The 23,462-nt window shown below is 37.8% G+C and overlaps 1 protein-coding gene across 1 annotated transcript in view; it reads left to right on the top strand.

The window, feature by feature from the left end:
* Positions 1-23,462, top strand: part of LOC137295936 (A disintegrin and metalloproteinase with thrombospondin motifs 9-like) — a 128,324-nt gene that overhangs the window by 46,575 nt on the left and 58,287 nt on the right. The window contains exons 4-8 of the mRNA XM_067827527.1: positions 4,034-4,287; positions 18,784-18,867; positions 21,692-21,816; positions 22,428-22,468; positions 23,328-23,433. Coding sequence (XP_067683628.1) covers positions 4,034-4,287; positions 18,784-18,867; positions 21,692-21,816; positions 22,428-22,468; positions 23,328-23,433 — 610 coding nt within the window. The remainder of the gene's footprint in view (positions 1-4,033; positions 4,288-18,783; positions 18,868-21,691; positions 21,817-22,427; positions 22,469-23,327; positions 23,434-23,462) is intronic.

Here is a 23,462-nt window from a genome sequence, read left to right as displayed (position 1 = left end):
AAGAAGTTAGAGAGAGTGATAGAGTTTTGATTTATGTCGCTTTTAGCAACATTCCAGCAATATCAGGGGGAGAAACCAGAAATGGGCTTCACATACTGTACCCATGTGGGGTATTGAACCCAGATCTTTGGCATGATGAGTGAATGCTTAAGACACTAGGCAAACCCACCACTCTGAAGCAGTTAGATACTGACTGATCACTATTATAAACTGTAACCAAAGTGTATGACCTGCTTTGCAACAGAATCCCCTTTCCTCATTCATGACCGACCAGTGTGAGTTGGGGCCATGGATGAGGCTGATCAACTGTCCCTGAATGTATATATTGATTCCATGCATGTTGCAAGAGAGGATGAGTCAAGCTTTGTAAAGATGTCAGAACAAATAATGATCCACAGCATATTCTGAAAAGGCAGTCAGGAGGAACCTGTGGAATAAACAATAGCATCACTTTATTATTTCAATATCATTCCCCAGAGTCCTCTTAATGCTCACTTAGATGAGGTAGAGAACCATCGTCCTCATCAGCGAGTAGATGAAATATTAAAGATGACTTTGAAATAATGTATTGAATGCCTGTCCCATGTGAACTGGAGTCCAGGAATGACTGTGAAGTTGGGTGACAGATGTGTCAATAACTATCTTTTCATTACCCATGGGAAAGAAAAATCATGAATTAGTTTTTCATTAATGCATTTCAAAATTAAATTTTCACAAAAACCATTATACGTGTGATCAAGTTTATTTTTATTTAAAAAATCTGCAATTTCTTAATTCATTTTAAGGCCAGGTGAGTTTCAAATCTGTTTTACTGATGAACTTGTCCTGGATTATTGTTTAGAGATCACAGGTGGCACAGGTGTATCCTAGTGGTCAAAGCTGACGACCTGGGTTTGATTCGTCACATGGGTACAATGACTGTTTCTGATGTCCCCCCCACCATGATATTGCTGGAATATTGATGAAAGGGGCATAAATGTAAACTCATTCAAGACATGCAATGTTAATGACCTTACTGTAGGCTTTGAAATTTCTTCTTTTTATGTAGGCATACCGATTTTATGTATATTTCACTAAAAACACACAAATATACTGGCCTCAAATGTTAAATGAATTGATGAAACCTGTTTTCTTATCATTAATAAAAGTGCTTTTTGAATGAATGTTAAGGTATTTTTCATATTTTTTTAATTCCTCAAATGCATGGCTAGTGTGTCGTAAATATTTTTTGCAAATTAGATTTGAGGGAGCCAAGAAACATAAAAAATGTTTTTGTAATTATCTCCAAATCATCATTTCAATTTTTTTTCACTTCCTGCATTTGACATACTCTCAGCAAATGTATAAAAACATGAAAACACATCACGACCTAATTGAATTTGGAGAATTACCCCTAACCCAGTTAAAACAGCTTATGTAAATACCATGTGGAATGTTTTGAGATGGCCCCCGACTTAAGGCTAACACAAACCACCTAAAGACATTATAGAAAACTGAGTTTTCATTCTAAACAGTTATTTTAACAGTGTGAAAGATTCATCAGTATAAACAAATCAAATTCCTTACAGTAAACACATCAGCTGGGATCTGTCAGCTAAGTCAAGTATGGTATGACTTTCACCTAATGGCGAAGGTTGCATTTCAACCATGAATACAGCATCTCTGCTCCAAGACCTTCCAGGGTTGTAATTACTGGGAATATGCAAAACACCTGAGTCTTCCGTTCCTGCTGAGGCTACTTACAGAGAGAAGGGATGCTGTGATATTCCCATTAGGAAAACAATAACATCACTATGGACGAAGGTTGGGAGGGGTCACTGGCTTGCATGTGGCAATGTTGGCTTTACGAACATGATAAGATTTCGTTTAGTTGCAGGTGTGTTGAATGTTAGGCTCTGAATTACTTAAAGGACATTTACATTAGTGGTGTTTTTATTTGGTGAATGTTGAGGAAGTAGAATAGGGTTTGCTTGTGTTGGATATTTTTAACTTTTGTTATGGATGACATTGGGTAGCTGAGCGGGAAAACTGTTTGCTTGCTGTGTTTTAAGTCCTGTGTTTTCTTCAATGTTAGGTGTCTATTTCTTGTTTAATCATATTGTAAAACAGCTGGAATATTGATAACAGCAGTGTACAATTTCACTCTTTAATGATTCACCCTTTAGTGAAATAAATACTCCGTTGTCAGTGCTCATGATGTTGATCATTGGATTGTCTGGCCCAGACCTGATCATTTACAGACTGCTGCCATGTTGCTGGAATATCGTTGAAGGTGGCATTAAACGTCAAACAAACAAACAAACAAACAAACAGAAAAAACATATCCAGGTTAGTCACAGTCATATTCCTGCAAATACTCACTTCAGTCAGAAGGTACTGAGAGTATGAACAAACCACTGGTACTGTATCTGTCGGCCATATTGCCACTACATTAATACCAGGCAGGTGAAAGACTTTCCACTGATCTCTGGAAGCAATAGCCATGTGGCCTTGACCTTTCTGTACGCAGGACTGCTCACGATTTGACTTTTTTGAGAGGAAGTGGCCCTGCTGTAGGCTATGAGGGCATAGATCTGGCACTCAAGAATAGTTGCTTCTTCAACTGGTCATGTACCATCAGGCGGACATTGGCGCCAGTGGAGTGCTAAAATGGCTCTGTGCACGATTCTTCATGATTTTGCACAGGAATTGTATTTCAACTAGGTCATTCTGACTTAGGTGATGTCACAATGATAAAGTGGGTTTAGAATAAAAACAAAGGAGCATTAGAAGCAAATGGCTGAATTGTTGGATGATAATTGTTATCACATGGAGAATTGTTTTCCCAGTCGTGGAGTTGAAATAAGATGCTGAGAGAGTAAAAGCAGAGATCTAATTAGGGATGTTTTAGGAGTTGCATACTGATATTGATTTTTGATGCATCAGCAGTTTTCACATGCGGTAAAACATCGATGAAAGTTGATGTTCATGTCAGTCAATATCTCAGTGCATGCCAGCTATCTAAGAAGCAGTATAAAGATATGCACAGAGATACACATAAAGAAGGCAAATACTGAATGATTTTTTAAAGAAAGATCAGAAAAATTAGAATTTTAGCCAGTTGTATAATGTATGAGGTGGAATATCCGTAAGCCTGTATGTGTGTAATCTTTTTAGCTGAACATGTGGACCCCATGACCATCACTAGCTTCACCTGTTGGATCTTCATCTGAGAATTAACAAATACAGATTGCTCTACCAGCACGTATGCTGTATGCTGTAATGAAGTACAGTTTTGCCCTGAACTGTTATAGTTAGAAATCAAGAAACTCTAATTTAATTATATTCAAGTTCAAAACCACCACCCAACAAATGCCACTTGACATTTATGGGAGTTCCTTCATTTTAAGTACAAGACTGGCAACAGGTGTGCTAATTTTCCCTATGGCAGATGATTCACTGTGTAAGTCCATCATAAGTAACATTGGTACTAGTCATGTTTTTCTCTTGAAAAAAATGTTGCCTCCACAAGACTGCAACATTGAGTTGAGAAACAAACAAAACAGTGCAAGTGACATTATAACCTTTGTGGGCAGACTTATGAGTGAGTTAAGTTTTACGCCGCACTCTGCAATATTCTAGCTGTAGTGGCGATGGTCTGTAGATAGTTGTGTCTGGACCACACAAACCTGTGATTAACAACTTGAGCACTGTTCTGTGCAAATGGGATACAATGGCATGTGTCAACCAAGTCAAGTCTGATCAGTTCCACCCTGGATCTTTATGGTGAAGGTTGCATTTCATTTATGAATCAGTGTGATATAAGATTGGGTTGTGTGGTGAATCTCTTTGAGGATGTCAGCATTTTCACGATACAGTCTAAAATGGTCCATATGCTTTTTGGACTGAACTTTCAGTGGAAGTATCTGATCATTATGGCTAAACCTTTATTTACACCTTTTGACATTATTGCCTTTTCATAATGATAAATGCGGTATTTATAATGCAATTATTCCCAAACTATGAAATAATAGTTCTTTTCTCTTCATTTCAGAAAATTATAAACACCAGAGATTAAAGAGAGACACTATACGAAGATACTCAACATCGCAATCATCATCATCTTATAATGTAAATAATAATAATTATGAAAATAATAAAAATAATGACAATTCTATATACCACAAGCGACGGAAGCGATCAGCATCTTTAAAGAGATTCGTGGAGACTTTAGTGGTAGTGGATGATTCCATGCGGCAGTATCACAAGGAGGACCTGAAGCACTATGTGCTTACACTCATGGCGATGGTGAGTACTTATTTGTTACCTTGAGTATACAAGCATTAGACCTTGTATGCAGTTACCTCCCTTAGCTGTACCAGGAACTGTTTGTTGAAATCCTGTGTGTGCTGTTAGGGATATTTAGTTTCTGAAACAGTACTACACATGCAAGGCTACACCAACTTCATTTCTTGCTTTATCAATCTGCCTGTCGTATTTGTTCAAGAATAATACAAAAATAACAATTTTACCCGCTCTAAAAATTATATATATTCCTATTGTTTTTATTGGCTAAAAATGTCAATTTACAACAAAATTTTCTTTAGATTATTTTTTGCACCATCTACAGTTCATAAACTGCCAGAAGTAAGATACTCTGGGTATTTAAAAGGAATATTACTTTGACTGGTGATTTTTTTCCCCCTCTCCTGCCTTAAGGTTTTCAGAGGACAAAAATCCATAAAGCAAGATATATAATTGGTTTGGCCCAATCACAGATTTCACCTTTAGCCCAATCACAGATTTCTCCAAAACTTCTGTGTTCTAGTTAACTTGGAACTGATTAGACATTTTGTTAAGCCTGACATTCACGAAAGAATACATATGAAATGAATGAAAAATTAAACATATTGTGAAAAAATGTTTTACTGAAAATTAAGGATGAAGGCAAAAAAGGTTTCCCATAAACTTCGTATAGTCTTCCATCTTTTTCACCCATTTCTCACTTTATCTTATGACACAAACAGTCCGTTTGTTTACATCAAAAGTGAAGTACATGAATTGATGACATCTTTTGTCAACTTTTATGATAAAATATATGTGATTACAGCATAGAGAACCAAAATGATGCTTTATTAAATCGTCTCCATCATTTATGCAACTAAAATGAGAGTTTAGTTGTATGCCACACTCAGCCATATTCCAGTTATATGGCGTCAGTCTATAAATAATCAAGTCTGGACCAGGAAATCCAGTGATCAGCACAACCATTGATCTGCACAATAGGGATACTATGATATAGGCCAGCCGAGTCAATGAGCTTGACTACCTAGTCCCGTTAGTCACCACTTATGACAAGCATGGGTTACTAGAGACCAGTTCTATCTCAGATCGTCATGGTTCCAGCTAAAAAGATCACTAGCTGGCATTATATATGTTAACTCCTGCCAACTACCTATGTCTTACTAAACATGTGAGTACTAAAATACAAGGAATTAGACAGCTGTAATCTGCTGTATACATATGAGATAATGACTTGAAAATTTTTAAAACTATCAGACAAATAGCCTGTTAACAGATCCTTAAAAGCTGGAAAGAATTTCAAGTACCCTTTCATTTCTCCTCTTTCTGAAGAGTTTGGTTCCTATTCAGATAGGATGCTAAAAGAGTTGGCTGTCTTCATCTATTTTTGAGGCTATGTTGATATAATAGGTAACCGATATCGGCATCGTCTTCTGGAACATACATTAAAACTAGTTTACACAGCCAAGTGAATCTAGACATAACACAAATCACATCAGCAAACCGCAGACCACAGCATTATTTCAGCCTGAAAAATGAGCAATTGTTTAAAATAGTGGTTCACATTCGGTGTCATTAATGCAAGAAAGAATTCCTTAAGTCAACAAGCCAATGACCTTGGGAAGGTCATTCTCCATTAGATGGTGTCTGCATCTATTGTCTACAAACCATATGTACCGCACCTGTGCCAGGTTGGGTTGTCTCTCAATAGGTGTTTAACATTAGGGAATAATTACTCCTTATACAAAGCAAAGATTTCAGCAAAATTGGAAATATGGAAGTCTTTAGGAAAACAATGTCAAGCAGCATGCTTCCGGCCCATTGGCCAGATTCTGTGGGGGTCATCTCACCAGTTATACCCAATTATTTATGAAGTTTTTCTAGGATTTTCCGACAATATTTTGACAGGGCGATTATTCGGGAAGTCAGAATGGGTGTTGGAACCACTAAAGAAGATTGTTTTTGGTATCCACATGAGGTGTTGGTGTTCAAGGATAAGATGCTCAAGAATGTATTCAGTTGAAATCCTAGTTGAGACAGAGCGATAAAGAGCATGTTTCAAGTACGTTCATGAGAATATGGTTACGCTTGATAAATACTCAACATGTATTGGATATTGGTGCACCTGGAGATGATATTTTCCTAATAACTTTATTTCCACAGTGTTTCCTAATGTTATTCCATGTTTCATTGTTTATCTGAACTTATGGTAGTTGAAAGATGATCATTATATTTTGATTTGATGGTGATTTACGTACATGTGTGTAAATAGCTAAGTTATGTAAATATACAAAAAATCCTTGAATAAATTCATTCTGCTTATATGATTTTTGATATTGATAATAGTTTGGTTTCAACTAAACTTTGACTGCCAAATTGATTCTTTTCTTAAGAATTGATAATGATTGTGTTGTTGAAATATCAAGTTCTTTTAATAGTTTAATGTGTATTTTTATGAAGTGATCAAAGGATATTTTAGAAGTTATTGGTTGTGTTAATGTAAATGAGATAATATTAAGGTCTAATGTTTGTATTTGTTGTGTTTGTGACAATCAGATTTTGATGCACAACTCCGGAACGTAAACTCACAAAGCACATTACACATGTGAAGATCTGATCTAGAACTGATCATGATTCAGAAACCCTCCAACATGAGATACTATTTGTGTAGCAACACTTCCAAACCATTCCTAACATCTAGACATTGAGGGTAATGACGCAGTATGTGAAGCAGTATCTATACAGTCAACATTAAAGGTTGTTCTGTGAACCAACATAAATATGCTTATCATGCTTATGAACTTGAGAAGCGTAATGTTGGCATGACCTGTGGAACTGACTCACAGCAGTCATGCCATCACAGATACAGAAGATGACACTGGGAGGTGCACTATTCTTTTTGAAGCTTATTAAACATTTATATGTTCTGATGTTGGACTGATGTATACCAGGAGTGAGCATATACATTACTCATTAGGTGGTATACTTTCAACAAAAATACACAGTTATAGACCGTGAATGCCAAATCATGGAATAAATCCGTCCTTCTCCAGACGAGTATGTCTGCGGTATCAGTATCTTGATTAGATCCTGACATGCTTTCCATGCTCGAATCCTATCAAAGACCATGCACGAGAGTCAAGCCATTGGCGCTATCAGGATTACTGCAGATATGGCAATGTCAGGTGGAACACGACTAGCGCCGTCTTGCATGTGGAATATGTATATTATCACACAAAACCTCTTCAGTCATAATGCCAATGTTAGTCCTGGTTGATATGCTTATTGGATGGATGGATGTGGTGGAGAGACAGAGTTGGGTGAGGCGTCTGCTGCAGCCTCAGGGTGCAACTCTGGCGAGATTGCTCCCATGATATTGGAGAAGTTGTGCTGAACTTGGTGCAGTGGATATTGCTAGGAGGATGTATTGAGGTGCAGATTCCTGCGTTTTGATGTAATTAATGGTTGAACATGACCTTGAGTTGTGGGAATGTCTTCGGGGGCTGAGGGGTTACTAATATGCTAAAATGTCTTAGAACTGAATCAGGAAGGCCATTTCTTTTCTTTCTATCTGATATGCTGTTATGTTACAAAAATGCCATCCCAAGCAGTACCCATGCACCCACCCACTCACTCACTCGCCTGCCTGCCCGCTCGCTCGCTCGCTCGCTCACTCACTCACTCACTCACTCACTCACTCACTCACTCACTCACTCACTCACTCACTCACCTCACAAGTATCCCAGCCCAAACCCACCCCAAATATTAAACATTTCTTCTCTAGGATGTTTTTCCAGATCTTCATCTGTTCATGTTAGAGGATGCTATGCTCCAAACAATGATACCTGAAAACAAGCATAGCCAGGAGCAAAACAACATACTGTTTCTTTAAACCAAAGGCCAAAAAATGTCAACCGATAAAAGCATATTCCATTTGGAAAATTCTGCATTCATTTATGGATCATAATTTCTTGAAATAGACAAGTTCCATCACCATTCTGTCAGCATGTTTCTCCTCTAGCCATACAAATACCAACAGGTGAGGCCAGATTTAGGAGATAAAAACTTGAAGTAAAATGGGTAATAACTGGCGTTGTGTCGCTGATTTGTCATCTCATGTTACACAAATGCCAACTTATCGTGGAACTTCAAAGCATAGTGGTAATGAATGTACCACTTAATAGGTGATATTTAGTTCAGGTGCCTCTCGGCTTCCGGAAAGTTAAGATTAGATGCAAAAACTGTCGATTAAATACACTGTAGGAACTATAAACTTTGTGGCAATGAGGCCATTATTATGATATAAACTTTGTTCTGATTTCGTGTAGACATTTTGTTACTTCCCTTTAGTGGTGAATGGAAAGGATAATTTTTACTATCTTTTGCCAAAATGGTTTTGTTGATAAAATATTCAATGAAGAAATACACTGATTTATCTGTTGGTAAATGTTTTAGCGTGCAACTTTTTAAGACAAACTGATTTTACTGTTCTTTCGGTAGCAGTTTTGTTGTAATGTGTATATTGATCAAGCAATGTTGTGATTTCGTGAAGGAGGAACCACATTATTCTTGAAAACCATGTTTCATGTTACTTGCAGAATTTCAAATTTAAATGGTTGACTGACAGACACACAAGCATGGTTGTTGAGACTGAAATAGTGGTAACAATTCATCCATATGTGACAGTCGAGTTTCACATTTATGTAACAATCTATCCATATAACAGCCCTTTCACGTGACAATCTAGTTTCACTTTTAAATAACAATCCATTCATGTAACAGTCCTTTCACATGACAATCTAGTTTCACTTTTAAATAACAATCCATTCATGTAACAGCCCTTTCACATGACAATTTACCAAACAAACATAAGCTGAAGATCTGGGATCAGTTCCTCATATGTATGAAGCCCATTCCCGGTGTCCCGTGCCATGATGTTGATGGAACATGTGTAACAGTGAGAAAGTCTTTGTTCATTCACTCCCTCAATCCAGCAGACCCTGAAATGAATTACCTGATGCCAACCATGAAGACCTGTCAAGATCTGGGTTAGAATTGGTGTTCTGCTACCCATGCATGTCGTAAGAGGTGACAAACCGGAGCATGCTGACTTAGCTGATATGTGTCATCATATCCCAGTTGTGTAGAACGATGCTCAAGTTGTTCAATCACTGGATTATCTGGTCAAGACTCATTTATTTACAGACTGGCACCATATACATTGCTAGGGTCAGCAACAGAAAACAAACAAACAAATAGAATTAAAAAGTCATTAAGATACTTTAACAACTATTTATTTTCTGGTAAATACTTAAATTTCTGAGACTAGATATAAGTCTAGATTTGGGTTGCAAATGCATTTATTTGATAAAGATGAAAGAATGATTGTCACTTAAATCCTGCAATTCAGTGAGAAGATTATTGCCCCTGTGCAATGATTCCACCCAAATTAATTTGCCAAAATGTGGAACATAACTATTTCAGTGTTGTCCAGATCACGTTATCTTGCTTTGGAGGGCTAAGTATGACTGAATGTTTGAAACATGATCGTTTGTTAAGCTGATATTTGTCAGTTTTTGCAATTGTATATCACCCACCCTGAGTTAATTGGCTATGTTTCGTATACCTTTCAAGTCTACAACTTACAGGGTGGGTCAATAACCTCCACCTAAATCTTTTATAACGGTTTAAAATTCTTTGATGCCAAAAGGCATTTTTGAAGAAATACGTTTATCTTAGCTAAACAATAAAATTTATTTGTAACATGGTATCTTCTCCATCTTAAGATACAGAGGTCAATGGTATGAACCGTGGAAAAGGTTTGATTATTTTGTTTATTTCATAGTTTGTTATTTAGAATGAAATCTTTTCTTTAAATTGTTTTTTCTGGACCCATTACCACAGTTTTAGGCATAAAACTGCTGTAAAGTTTTCAAATGAAAATCAAACATATATATAATCAACTACCAGAGAATAGCCAGTCTGAAGAAAGTGTCTTTTTTAACTAGTTTGAAGAGTGTATAGTTTATAATTTTATTCATTAATGGATACTGAGTAGGCCATTTCAATTCCCAACTTGAAGCATGTATTCATATCATTTATTCACAAATTTGATCTCATGTCATGTGTGAAATGTAAAATTGACCATATCATGGGATTGTTAATGATTTGATTTAACACTGTTTTTGTCCTGGCTAAACAAATTTTGTCACAAATTATTTATAAAGGAATAACAATGACTTGACTAGAATGAATAAATCCTATAAAATATATATCAATATGTTGTTAAAACCTTTAATCCTGTTTGTTTCTGAGAGTATTCTTGTTAAGCGAGTGTGAACAGCACAACCATTACTTTCAATATATTGCATGCAAAGAGTAATTATAGACTTTCTCGTGATCTAAAAACCTGATGTTCTTTGGGGAACGTTAAACAAAAGAAGCTCTTCAGCTGCTTCTAGAATGTGATGGCTGATGAGGGTGTAAGATTTATTCTTCCAGGTGACTAAGAAGATTGGCAACTTACCGTGTTGATGGGCGCCACTTCAGGGATTTCTGCCCTAATTATCCCACAGTTCCCATCTTATTCCTCTGTACTTATTCCTGGAATGTTGTCTTCAATCTTGAGAGCTACCTGTTGCAACTTTGTTTGAAAGTCTGCTGGCTAGTTTCCTGTTGTATTCTACCTGTCTGAATTCATTAATGCTTCCTGTTGAATGTTACAACACTTGGTGGTGTCTGTTCACATATTGACTGTCCTATTCAAAGAATACATTCAGGTTCTACCTGTTGAATGTTACAACACCTTTAGGTGTCTGGTCATAGATTGATTGTCTAATTCAGTGAATATATCCAGGTGCTATCTGTTGAATGTTGTAGCACCTGGGTTGCAGAAGACCAATTCTAACTCAAACTTTTTAGAATGTCTTCTACAGTTTGTCTTTTACAAACATGAAGTTCTAAAGATCAGTTCTAACCTGGATCTTCATGGGATGCCTTTCACAACAATTATGGCCTGCCTAAGGCAAAGTCTAACCAAAATCTATTATGGAGATGGAACCAACTAAATGTTCGTAATCACAAGGCGAAAGCACAAATGTAAATGAAACAGTATTATTTTGCTTAAACTCAAACAAAACTTTGGTATGAGTGAGTGAGTGAGTTTAGTTTTATGCCACATTCAGCAATATTCCAGCTATATGGTGGCTGTCTAAATAATCGAGTCAGGATCAGACTATCCAGAAATGAACAGCATAAGCATCGATCTAGGCAACTGGGAAGCAATGGCATATATCATCCAAGTCAGCAAGTCTAACCACCCGATCCTGTTCGTTACTGAGGTTCCGGATCTTCACAGGTATTTTGGTATGAACTTCTAGCATACATGTTAGATTATGCCAGGGTTGATATCCCACAAATCTACTGTGTAAAGTTGTAGACAGGTGGGAACTTGACGTCTGAAATGGGTTACTGGTGAAGATGAAACATATGGATTCTTACACAACTTGCCCAAGTTAAATTACCCTCTCAAGGTGTTGAAGACACTCGATCTCACACAAGTATGATCTTAAAAAGACTGGCCTCTAGTAATTTGCACCTGGTCTTGTTTATAGGGTGTTAACAGAACCTGTAAATATGACCTGAAATCTGACCTGAAAAATTCCTCGAAGGTCAGAACCAAGAATCTGGTCAAGGTAAATTTACACTTTCATCAACTGGATCAATGTAGGCCAATTTTGCCAGTAGTGGTTCTGGCACTGTAATGCTTTCCCATCAGAATGGTCTTTGTAAACTCAGGCGGTGTTTAGTTTGTGTAGTCAGAGCCAAGGGAAATATTTTGATGTGGTTTGAATGAGCTGGCCTCTTTTTCTCAATCATGCACCATTAATATCTGGCATTTGCACAATCTGTGAAATTGCGGTATTGGTTGGTGCCAAATCAGCATGTTTTGTCAAAGGAGTTCTTGAAGAATCTAGAGATATATATGGCAGGTCTAGTTCTTCTAAATATTGATAGTCTATTTCTAATAAGTAGGTCACTGTGGTTGTTTTGTTCTATGTATGAATGGGAAATGTTTTGAAATGTGCCTGTGTAAATGCCAGGTTTAATGTCATGTGAGATTATATGAAAGGTAATCTTCTCTCTTTTATACAGCATAAACCAGACAAAGGATTCTGAATATCATGCTTTGTCATAGGTCAGAAGTTGAAAGTGACTTTTGTTGGGATTCAAACCAAGGTCCTCAGTATGACCAACACTTTCTCCACTAGGCTAACCTATGTTTTACCTTGTAGAGTCTGTGTGCTTTCACACATATGGTAGAGTCTCTTGTTTAGTACTGTATGGGGAATTGTTGTAGCACCAATTAAAGAGAGTGCAGTAACCAAAAGCTGTTGTAGCGCCACCTGGTGAGAAATTATCTGGAGTTGTTATAGTGCCACATATAGGGAGTGCAGTAACCAAAAGCTGTTGTAGCGCCACCTGGTGAGAAATTATCTGGAGTTGTTATAGTGACTCATAGAGGGAGTGCAGTAAGCAAAAGCTGTTGTAGCGCCACCTGGTGAGAAATTATCTGGAGTTGTTATAGTGCCACATATAGGGAGTGCAGTAACCAAAAGCTGTTGTAGCGCCACCTGGTGAGAAATTATCTGGAGTTGTTATAGTGCCACATATAGGGAGTGCAGTAACCAAAAGCTGTTGTAGCGCCACCTGGTGAGAAATTATCTGGAGTTGTTATAGTGACTCATAGAGGGAGTGCAGTAACCAAAAGCTGTTGTAGCGCCACCTGGTGAGAAATTATCTGGAGTTGTTATAGTGCCACATATAGGGAGTGCAGTAACCAAAAGCTGTTGTAGCGCCACCTGGTGAGAAATTATCTGGAGTTGTTATAGTGACTCATAGAGGGAGTGCAGTAAGCAAAAGCTGTTGTAGCGCCACCTGGTGAGAAATTATCTGGAGTTGTTATAGTGCCACATATAGGGAGTGCAGTAACCAAAAGCTGTTGTAGCGCCACCTGGTGAGAAATTATCTGGAGTTGTTATAGTGCCACATATAGGGAGTGCAGTAACCAAAAGCTGTTGTAGCGCCACCTGGTGAGAAATTATCTGGAGTTGTTATAGTGACTCATAGAGGGAGTGCAGTAAGCAAAAGCTGTTGTAGCGCCACCTGGTGAGAAATTATCTGGAGTTGTTATAGTGACTCATAGAGGGAGTGCAGTAAGCAAAAGCTGTTGTAGCGCCACCTGGTGAGAAATTATCTGGAGTTGTTATAGTGCCACATATAGGGAGTGCAGTAACCAAAAGCTGTTGTAGCGCCACCTGGTGAGAAATTATCTGGAGTTGTTATAGTGACTCATAGAGGGAGTGCAGTAAGCAAAAGCTGTTGTAGCGCCACCTGGTGAGAAATTATCTGGAGTTGTTATAGTGACTCATAGAGGGAGTGCAGTAAGCAAAAGCTGTTGTAGCGCCACCTGGTGAGAAATTATCTGGAGTTGTTATAGTGACTCATAGAGGGAGTGCAGTAAGCAAAAGCTGTTGTAGCGCCACCTGGTGAGAAATTATCTGGAGTTGTTATAGTGCCACATATAGGGAGTGCAGTAACCAAAAGCTGTTGTAGCGCCACCTGGTGAGAAATTATCTGGAGTTGTTATAGTGCCACATATAGGGAGTGCAGTAACCAAAAGCTGTTGTAGCGCCACCTGGTGAGAAATTATCTGGAGTTGTTATAGTGCCACATATAGGGAGTGCAGTAACCAAAAGCTGTTGTAGCGCCACCTGGTGAGAAATTATCTGGAGTTGTTATAGTGACTCATAGAGGGAGTGCAGTAAGCAAAAGCTGTTGTAGCGCCACCTGGTGAGAAATTATCTGGAGTTGTTATAGTGACTCATAGAGGGAGTGCAGTAAGCAAAAGCTGTTGTAGCGCCACCTGGTGAGAAATTATCTGGAGTTGTTATAGTGACTCATAGAGGGAGTGCAGTAAGCAAAAGCTGTTGTAGCGCCACCTGGTGAGAAATTATCTGGAGTTGTTATAGTGACTCATAGAGGGAGTGCAGTAAGCAAAAGCTGTTGTAGCGCCACCTGGTGAGAAATTATCTGGAGTTGTTATAGTGACTCATAGAGGGAGTGCAGTAAGCAAAAGCTGTTGTAGCGCCACCTGGTGAGAAATTATCTGGAGTTGTTATAGTGACTCATAGAGGGAGTGCAGTAACCAAAAGCTGTTGTAGCGCCACCTGGTGAGAAATTATCTGGAGTTGTTATAGTGCCACATATAGGGAGTGCAGTAACCAAAAGCTGTTGTAGCGCCACCTGGTGAGAAATTATCTGGAGTTGTTATAGTGCCACATATAGGGAGTGCAGTAACCAAAAGCTGTTGTAGCGCCACCTGGTGAGAAATTATCTGGAGTTGTTATAGTGACTCATAGAGGGAGTGCAGTAAGCAAAAGCTGTTGTAGCGCCACCTGGTGAGAAATTATCTGGAGTTGTTATAGTGCCACATATAGGGAGTGCAGTAACCAAAAGCTGTTGTAGCGCCACCTGGTGAGAAATTATGGAGAGTTGTTATAGTGCCACATATAGGGAGTGCAGTAACCAAAAGCTGTTGTAGCGCCACCTGGTGAGAAATTATCTGGAGTTGTTATAGTGCCACATATAGGGAGTGCAGTAACCAAAAGCTGTTGTAGCGCCACCTGGTGAGAAATTATCTGGAGTTGTTATAGTGCCACATATAGGGAGTGCAGTAACCAAAAGCTGTTGTAGCGCCACCTGGTGAGAAATTATCTGGAGTTGTTATAGTGCCACATATAGGGAGTGCAGTAACCAAAAGCTGTTGTAGCGCCACCTGGTGAGAAATTATCTGGAGTTGTTATAGTGACTCATAGAGGGAGTGCAGTAACCAAAAACTATTGTAGCGCCACCTGGTGAGAAATTATCTGGAGTTGTTATAGTGACTCATAGAGGGAGTGCAGTAAGCAAAAGCTGTTGTAGCGCCACCTGGTGAGAAATTATGGAGAGTTGTTGTAGCACCACCTAAAAGAAGTACAGCAGAGACCATGTTCTCTGAGTACAGTAACCAAAAGCTGTTGTAGAGCCATATGTTGCAAGTACAATAACCCAAAGCTGTCAAGCACAGCCTGGTAGACGTACCAACAGTGGGTGATGGCCTGAGCGCCACCTGGTAGAAGTACTGAGAGTACTCCGTGATGAAGAGATCTGTCTCAGTGATGAAGATGATCAGCACAGCGAGTCTGGCAGTCATTGTTGGAGAGTCTGGCATAACAAGAAGGAAATAGAACTGCTGCAGATGTAAACACTGATGCCTACGTTTACACAAGCAGTGACCAGCCTACAGGAATCCTGTACCTTGCCCACTGATGACCTTCCAGATAGCCAGCATCCTCATCTCTCCATCTCTACACCTCATGACCTTCAATTGGGATATGTTGTATCCATATTTGTTACTTCAAGAAGTGAAGGAGTTTGGTTGGAGAGGTCAACCAGATGCTGGAGAACAGTGCCAGATGAAGACTGGTTCTGTATACAGAATACACACAGTTAGACACAGTTAGGACATGATATTTGACAGAAAAAAAAGACTGTAGGAAACCATTTTTTAGGAGAAATGTTCATCATTTCATTAATATTCAAACTATGTTTAACACAAAGGGATCACTAATTTCAATTTAAAATAACTGTAATTTGTTACATGCAGTTTCCGTAGCAGATACAGTAGGTGACTGGGATGAAAAGACAGTTAAAAGGAAAGAGTCATGGATGTCAAAGTGTTGTGTCAAAATATGGAAGTTGACATCCATAAATTCTTGCCAGTTTTGTGCATCACTTCTGACAGCCATTCAAAGGCTGTGAAAAAAAGAGACAATAATATAGCTTGGTGGTTTAAGCATTTGCTTGGCATGCTAAAGACCAAGGTTTAAGACCCACATGGGTACATAGTTGGGATGTCTCTCACCATGATAATGCTGGAACGTTACTAGTAGTTGCGTAAAACAATACTCACTCACTCACTCATTTTAAAAAAGCAGGCCTCTTTAACCAGCAGTCTGCTATAAGCATGTCCATTATCTGTGGTTTCCTGTAAACTGATTTCAGATTGAAAATAGTTGATGGATTTAAGTCATATCAACTGTCAAAACATTCTATAGAGGAGGTGAACATTGTGTGATAAAATTTTGAAAAACGGGTAGGTCATGTGTATTCATTTAGGTTTAATTATGCAACTCAAAGGATAGGGTATACATATATACACTCAATATTTGAGACAAAGGGGTCCATTTTTGTCATAAATATTACTGCTTTCTAGGTAAATTACTGGAAGCTACTCAAAACCAGTAAGGGAATGTTAAAAAGTGAAAAATTACTGTTTTTAACAAATTATGTACTTAGTGTATGTTTGTTTTCGTTGTTGTCCATGTCACACTCACCAATATTCCAGCTACGTATCAGTGTAAATAGTCGAGTCTGGACCATACAATCCAATGATCAAGTTTTAAAAATTTGGTACCTGTCATTTATTTAAATCAGTACATAGATTGAATTGCTTTACTCTGGAAACATTTTATCATTCCTATCAGAATGACCCAAAATTGGACACAAACTTAATCAGCTAATACAGTGCACCTCAGCTGAGAACACCGTTAACCAACACCTGGTCTGAATCAGCACAATGTCGCTTTAACTATGAAGTCAGAGGTTCATAAATTTTTTTAAAATCCCAGACAATAACTGAATTCCAGTCCTCCCTAAATGGGGATGATTACGTCAGGCGGGGTCAGACTTTGTTTTTACTTTGTCTGGGTCAAGCAAGAAAGTAGGTATCACATGGTTTCTACTCACACTTGTGTTGACAAGAAGTCGACAAGATTGCTGTCTGACTTGGAAACAAAAGGTTATTCTCAACATGGTGTTCTATTCATCCTGAGCGAAGTCTTGTAAAGTGGTGTAATTTTCGTCTCTGTTTATATAATTTCTTATATTAGCTTCCTGTACGGTCATGTATGTCAATTTCTGAGGCGATTTTGTGAAGGTTTGAGGTTCAACCACCTGAAATTAGTCTCATCTTCCTGAGAAAGCAATATTTGATATGAGAAATGTGCTGAATGTGTTATTTTTGTCCGATATTAAAACACATACAAACATGTGATCATCTAGATTAAATTTTCAGGCTATTCGTGATTTTTTAGGGATTAATACCAGTGGCTTTGTATAGCTTGTGTGTTGTTAAAACAGACAAATATGCTGAGTATAAAAGTATATAGGACAGACGGTGACCTAAGGGGAGACAACTCAAATCTGTAACCTAGCAAGTTGTCATTCCACCCTGATGGTAAGTGAGTGGGTGTTGATTTCCAGTCAACCCAAAAGAGTAACACTGAGTTGTTTGGTCCTCACAAACATTAATGGTAAAGTTTTCACATGTGAGTGAGTGAGTTGAGTTTTATCCACTTGTAGCAATATTCCAACAAAATATCGGAGGGGTACACTAGAAATGGGTTTCACACATTGTGCTGATATGTTGAATTGAACCTTAGTCTTCTGTGTGATGTGTCAATGCCTTAACCAAAAGGCTGTCCCACCGCCCGTCACTTGTGAGGGAGACTAGGCGTTAATCGAAGCCCCAAAGATCTAGCAATAAAATAATTTTGACGTGTCATCTCTGGCATCCCCTGTCAAGATATTGCTGGAATAAGTGACACAAAATTAAAACCTACTTCTTCAATAACTGTGCTTGTTGTAAGAGCAAACTAACGGGACCAGGTGGTCAGGCTCCCTGACTTGGTTGATACATGTCATCATATCCCAGTTGTGCAGATTGATGCTCATGCTGTTGATCACAGGATTATCTTTATCTGGTCCAGACTGGACTACTTATAGACTGCCACCATATAGCTTGAATATTGCTGAGTGTAGAGTAAATTTGCTGTGAAATTGCTGATGCGGCTCAAAGCAAGATGTCTCACAGGCTCCAAAGGTTGTAGCTATGTGTCTGACACAGCCTTCGTAGCATCAAGGCACAAACTACTTGTCATGAATCATAAGGCCACACCAATTTTATTTTATATTTGTTTTATGGATCCGCCGGTCATATTTTTTCAAGAATGATGAAATAAACAAATAATTTTTCCCTGCTTCAAAAAAATAAAGTCCTTATGTCAAGATATACACTAGCGAGACTTTGAATGTCGGTTTGTTGTACGCTGAAATGCAGGTATCATGAAGGTATTTGTGTTAGAAATCAGTGCTTTTAGCCCCTCGGTGAGTGTGTAATTGAAAAACAATGCCTTTGAAAAATGCATATGAATTATTGCTTTGACAGGTGATTTTATGAAAAGAACAAACTGTCCTGCATTTAGATGTTTGGAGGACAAAAATGTATCAAAACGAGAAATGGAATTGGTCTGGCCAAATGATGGAAGAGTGTGGATAGCCCAGCTTTTTAAAGATGCTATCAATGTTTATTCAGCTTATCATGATCTCCTTGTGTTTCAGGTAACGAATATATACAAGCATCCATCTATAGGCAACTTTATCAATATAGTTGTAGTGAAGATACTAGAGCCAGGACCAGCTGATGTGAGTATGATGTCCTATTTGTATTGTATGCCTCTTCTATACCAGCCAGATCTGGAAACAATATACCCAATACAGCCTAAGAGAGTTGATAGTTTATGTTCATTTCATGGTTTTGATGTTCACTTCAGGGCCTGGAATTTATGAAAACACCTCTTGGTTTCTTTGTATTATATTTTATGAAGATAACTGATATTTCGAAGTCTAGATATTAGTTTAAGATGAAGCAAATTTCTCTGTTAATTTTTTGTTCTATGATCTTAAGATAATTAAGTAAGTTGTGCGTATTACAGAAACTAGATATTCAATTGTGATCAACCATTTTATGTTTAATGGGAAGTGAGATGATCAAGATGCTTATGCCACTGTCATCTGTACTGTTGCTTGAGTCGTTCTGCCCAGTATTATCAAGTATTGTGTGATGTGCAGTATAAGTACTAATAGTATTAATAGTATTAATACTGTCACAACTAAAGGGCACAGAGATGTTCTGCTACCGATATTTTTGTATTGGTAGAATATTTTGGTATTGGTAGAGAAGTCGGTAGCATTCTAGATACATACTTTGTTTGAGAAAATACCGATAAACATTTTGAAAAGGAAAATGTCCTGTTTCCATACATGCTGGATTTTGAAATTTACTTTTGAAAATTAAAAAAATGTTGGTCTAAGAAAATAATTGTACGTTTTAATCCATTGCTGAAAAAGTAATGGTAATTTTTGTCATAATCATATTCTGTGTTTTGAATTTTCCCAGAATTTTCTTGTTCCTCACTAAATCCTTTCAGATAATTAAATGATCAATCTCTGTCAAATTATGAAAGTTGTTCAAAACAAAATGCCCAGTAATTTGCACCATGATGCGGTTCTAATTGGAAACGTGGCCAGTGGGATTGTCATTCTTTAAGACTATCACATGACTATGTTTTTCTACAAATATCTGAACTAGAGAGACCTTTCACCTTTCAATATTTAAGGGATAATTTGGAAATTTGGTGTAGGAAAGACATATAAGCTTGTCCGCAACCACTTATCATCTTGTAATTATCTCCCCTTGCTCTGACATCAAAGAGAGGCTCTGTTATCAGCATCTAAAAATATGCAAATCATTATTGGGTCATGAATGATTGCCTTTGAAATAAAGTTTAGCGAATTCTCACAATCAGTGAATGAAGGTCAACCAACCTTTGTTAGAAAGAACAAAGCATAAGAGGTGGAAGAAAAAAATAGTTTATGGAGGGAGAAAAATCTTGTTGAAAAATATTATCATAAAAGATACACAAATAATATAGAACACCCACAAGATGGATTCCTTTGTTTGGGGCTGCAAATATGTGAAAAGGTTATAATAAAATCTCTGTAAATGTCAGTTGTGGGGGAGTCTACGAGAAACAGCGCCACTTGGTGACAGTAGGTCAGGTGTTTATCAAATGGACCTGCTTATCACATATCACATATCTTAATGCTACTGGTTACAATTTCAAAGGAGTTTGCAAATCTGAACAATATGGTGTGAAGAATTTTGTTTCTTTTCTTTTAAAAAATGGAAAGGTGGGAAAAAGTTCTGAGTGTAAAACTTGTTTCTTGTTTATAATTTTCGTATGTTGTGCAGGTGTGGGTTATGAGCCATATTTTCTTTGCTATGATATACACCTGTACGTCAAACCCTTTTGTCAGTTTTTTGGGCAATATGATAAACAGGCAGAAATTTATCGTTTCAGCTTAAGTGATGTCTTGGTGTAAACGTCCAGAAAAGAAATTTAAAGGAAATATATTAGCACTTGTAACTTTTATGATTTGGCGACTGACATTTGCTGTTCACATGGGGATGCAGATTTTATTAATTTTCTTCCAGACAAAAAAAGTTTTTTTCCCCTCAGTGTTTATAAAATCAGGATTTTTGACATATCTAAAAAAAATTGTGTTTATAAATTATTTTCATTAAATAGGACAGAAAAATGCACTTTTTTCTTGAGTATTTATGAAATATGAATGTAATTATTTGGCTGTGTGTCCTGGAAAGATTTAGAATTAGATTAAAAGTTAGATGTCTCCTTTCAGAGTGAGTACGTTTAGTGTTACGTCACACTCAACAATATTCCAGTTATGTGGCGGCAGTCTGAAAATAATCAAGTCTTGTTCAGAAGACCCAGTGATCAACAGCATGAGCATTAATCTATGCAATAGGGATACAATGACATGTGTCAACCAAGTCAGCAAACCTGACCACCTGGTCCTGTTAGTCACCTCTCACAAACATGGCTTACTGAAGATCCATTCTAACCTGGTTCTCCACACATAAACAAATGTGAGACTTGAGGCATTGACCCTGTATATAAAAAGAGAGTCCTCTACAATGCTTATTATGCATGCTGAAATAGCAATCAAATTCTGAATTGCACAGTGTGCCTGTGTAATGTACAGAATGTCACCTCCTGCACAGATGGAGAAAGAAACTAGGTCTTCAGGACCCAGATGATCTGGTGGCTGATCTGCAAACATCTGTCCCTTGTACATGTAATTGAGATCAGGAAAGTAATTTCATTTAAGTACATAGGCTTAATATTTTGATATAAGGATTTCCATTTCAATCACATAGGATGAAATTCAATTCAGTACAGTTTGGCCACAGAATGTGAATATACCTATCACATTTGTGTGACAGTTCCTCATGCATGTCAAAGTATAGTAAACGTGGATATGAAATGTCGTATTTGTAAACCTAACCCAGTTTTATGCGACATTAAAATGATTTATGATAAGAGTAATATTAACATTTTCGATGAAGTTTTTAATTTGGATTTAATTGGTAAGTTGTCTTCTTCAGCTCAAGTTAAAAATCACGGAAAATGCTGCCATGACCTTGAAGGATTTCTGTAAATGGCAGAAAGATGCCAATGAGCAGGATGTTGACCATCCAAACCACCATGACACCGCCATCTTGTTAACAAGGTAAGATGATTATTTCATGAAATCAGGTGAGGTGTAGCCAAGTGGGTAAAGTGTTTGCCATCATGCTGAAGACCCAGGTTCAATTCCCCACATGGGTTCATCTATTGTGTAAGCTGTTTCTGGTGTTCCCCACCATGTTGTTGCTGGATTATTGCTGTAAAAGTAGCATAAACTTCAACATGACACACGATGTTTGCTGGGATTGTTCAGTGAAAGCAGGTGAGATGTAGCCTAGTGGTTAAAGCATTTGCTCGTCACACAAGAGACTCGGGTTCTATTCCTCAGATGGGTACATCCATTGTGCGAAGCCCATTTCTGATGTTCTATACCATAATGTTGTTGGAATGTTGCAAAAATCAGCACAATGCTCCCTCCCTCCCTCACTCTGCAATATCCCATTTTCCTTCTCTGCAGTTTTGAACCGAATTGCTCAGTTTTGTCATTTAGCTGCAGAAGGTGAGATAATGTGAACTTCAAAAATAGTATTGTATCACACCCATATTATCATCATACACACCTGTAATATTTTCTAGTTTCATCATCAGCTGTTAATAATCATAATATATTCTTCTGTAAATTTCAAGCTGCATTTTCTTGTTGTTTTTTTTCAGAAAAGATATCTGCCGAGCTGTAGGAAAATGTGATACACTAGGTAAGCACCTGTGTTGCATCTGATACATCGGCAAAAATGTCTCACTTCACCTCAAATATCCATGATCCTATAGTGAATCTTTTCTCCATGCAGTTATGATAATTACCCATGAGTTATTCACATTTTAAGTTTTCTTTCGGAACCTATGTGATCATTTCCATCACTCATTATATTTCCGTCAGCGTAAGGGGATGGTGGGGTAGCCTTGTGGTCAAGGCTTCTGTTCATCACACCACAGACCTGGGTTTGATTCCCCAGCATGGGTATAATATGTGTCCCTGTCATGTTTTTCAATAAAACAGCTTAAAACTCGCCTAGAAAGTTCTGTTGGACTTAAGTACTGTAAAGAGGAAATATTCTGTGTCTTGAAAATATTGCGTCAACGTACCCCCAGCCTGTTCTGCGACGTATTATTTTTGCAGGAGTAGGAGGCTTATGTGACACTGATTAAACTGTCTGGGAGTGCTACATCCTATTTGTTATTATTGTGTGTAGAATTTGTCCGTGTATTTCAAGAATAAACTATATACGTCATCAGAAATATTTGTTTTGTGATGTGTGTATTGATAAATATTGAAGGAATGTCTGAATATTTGTTGAAGTAAATTTACATTTCTTAATATTACTATGCAGAGAATTTTTGGTGTGGGGAAGAGAAAGGTAAAATTCGCAAAATATTAACTGACACAGAATATTTCCTCTTTACAGTATATTCTGCAATAATTATACGTACCATTTTTCATGACATCAGTATGTTAGTATCGTTCACAAGCAGCGATAGGATTGGAAACTGTTGTTGGCATCAAACCCTGTTTACTCACTTACTCTTAGAATGCAAGGCAGCTGAATTTCATTATAGGTCTAGCTGAGCTGGGTACTATCTGTGATCCAGTGCGGAGCTGTGCAATCATTGAAGACAACGGCATCAGCGCAGCCTACACCATCGCACATGAACTTGGACATGTGTAAGTCTTATTGTGCCTAATATTGTCTT

Source organism: Haliotis asinina, chromosome 9, assembly GCF_037392515.1.
Source record: "Haliotis asinina isolate JCU_RB_2024 chromosome 9, JCU_Hal_asi_v2, whole genome shotgun sequence".
Lineage (NCBI taxonomy): Eukaryota > Metazoa > Mollusca > Gastropoda > Lepetellida > Haliotidae > Haliotis > Haliotis asinina.
This window is presented reverse-complemented; position numbering and strand designations above follow the sequence as displayed.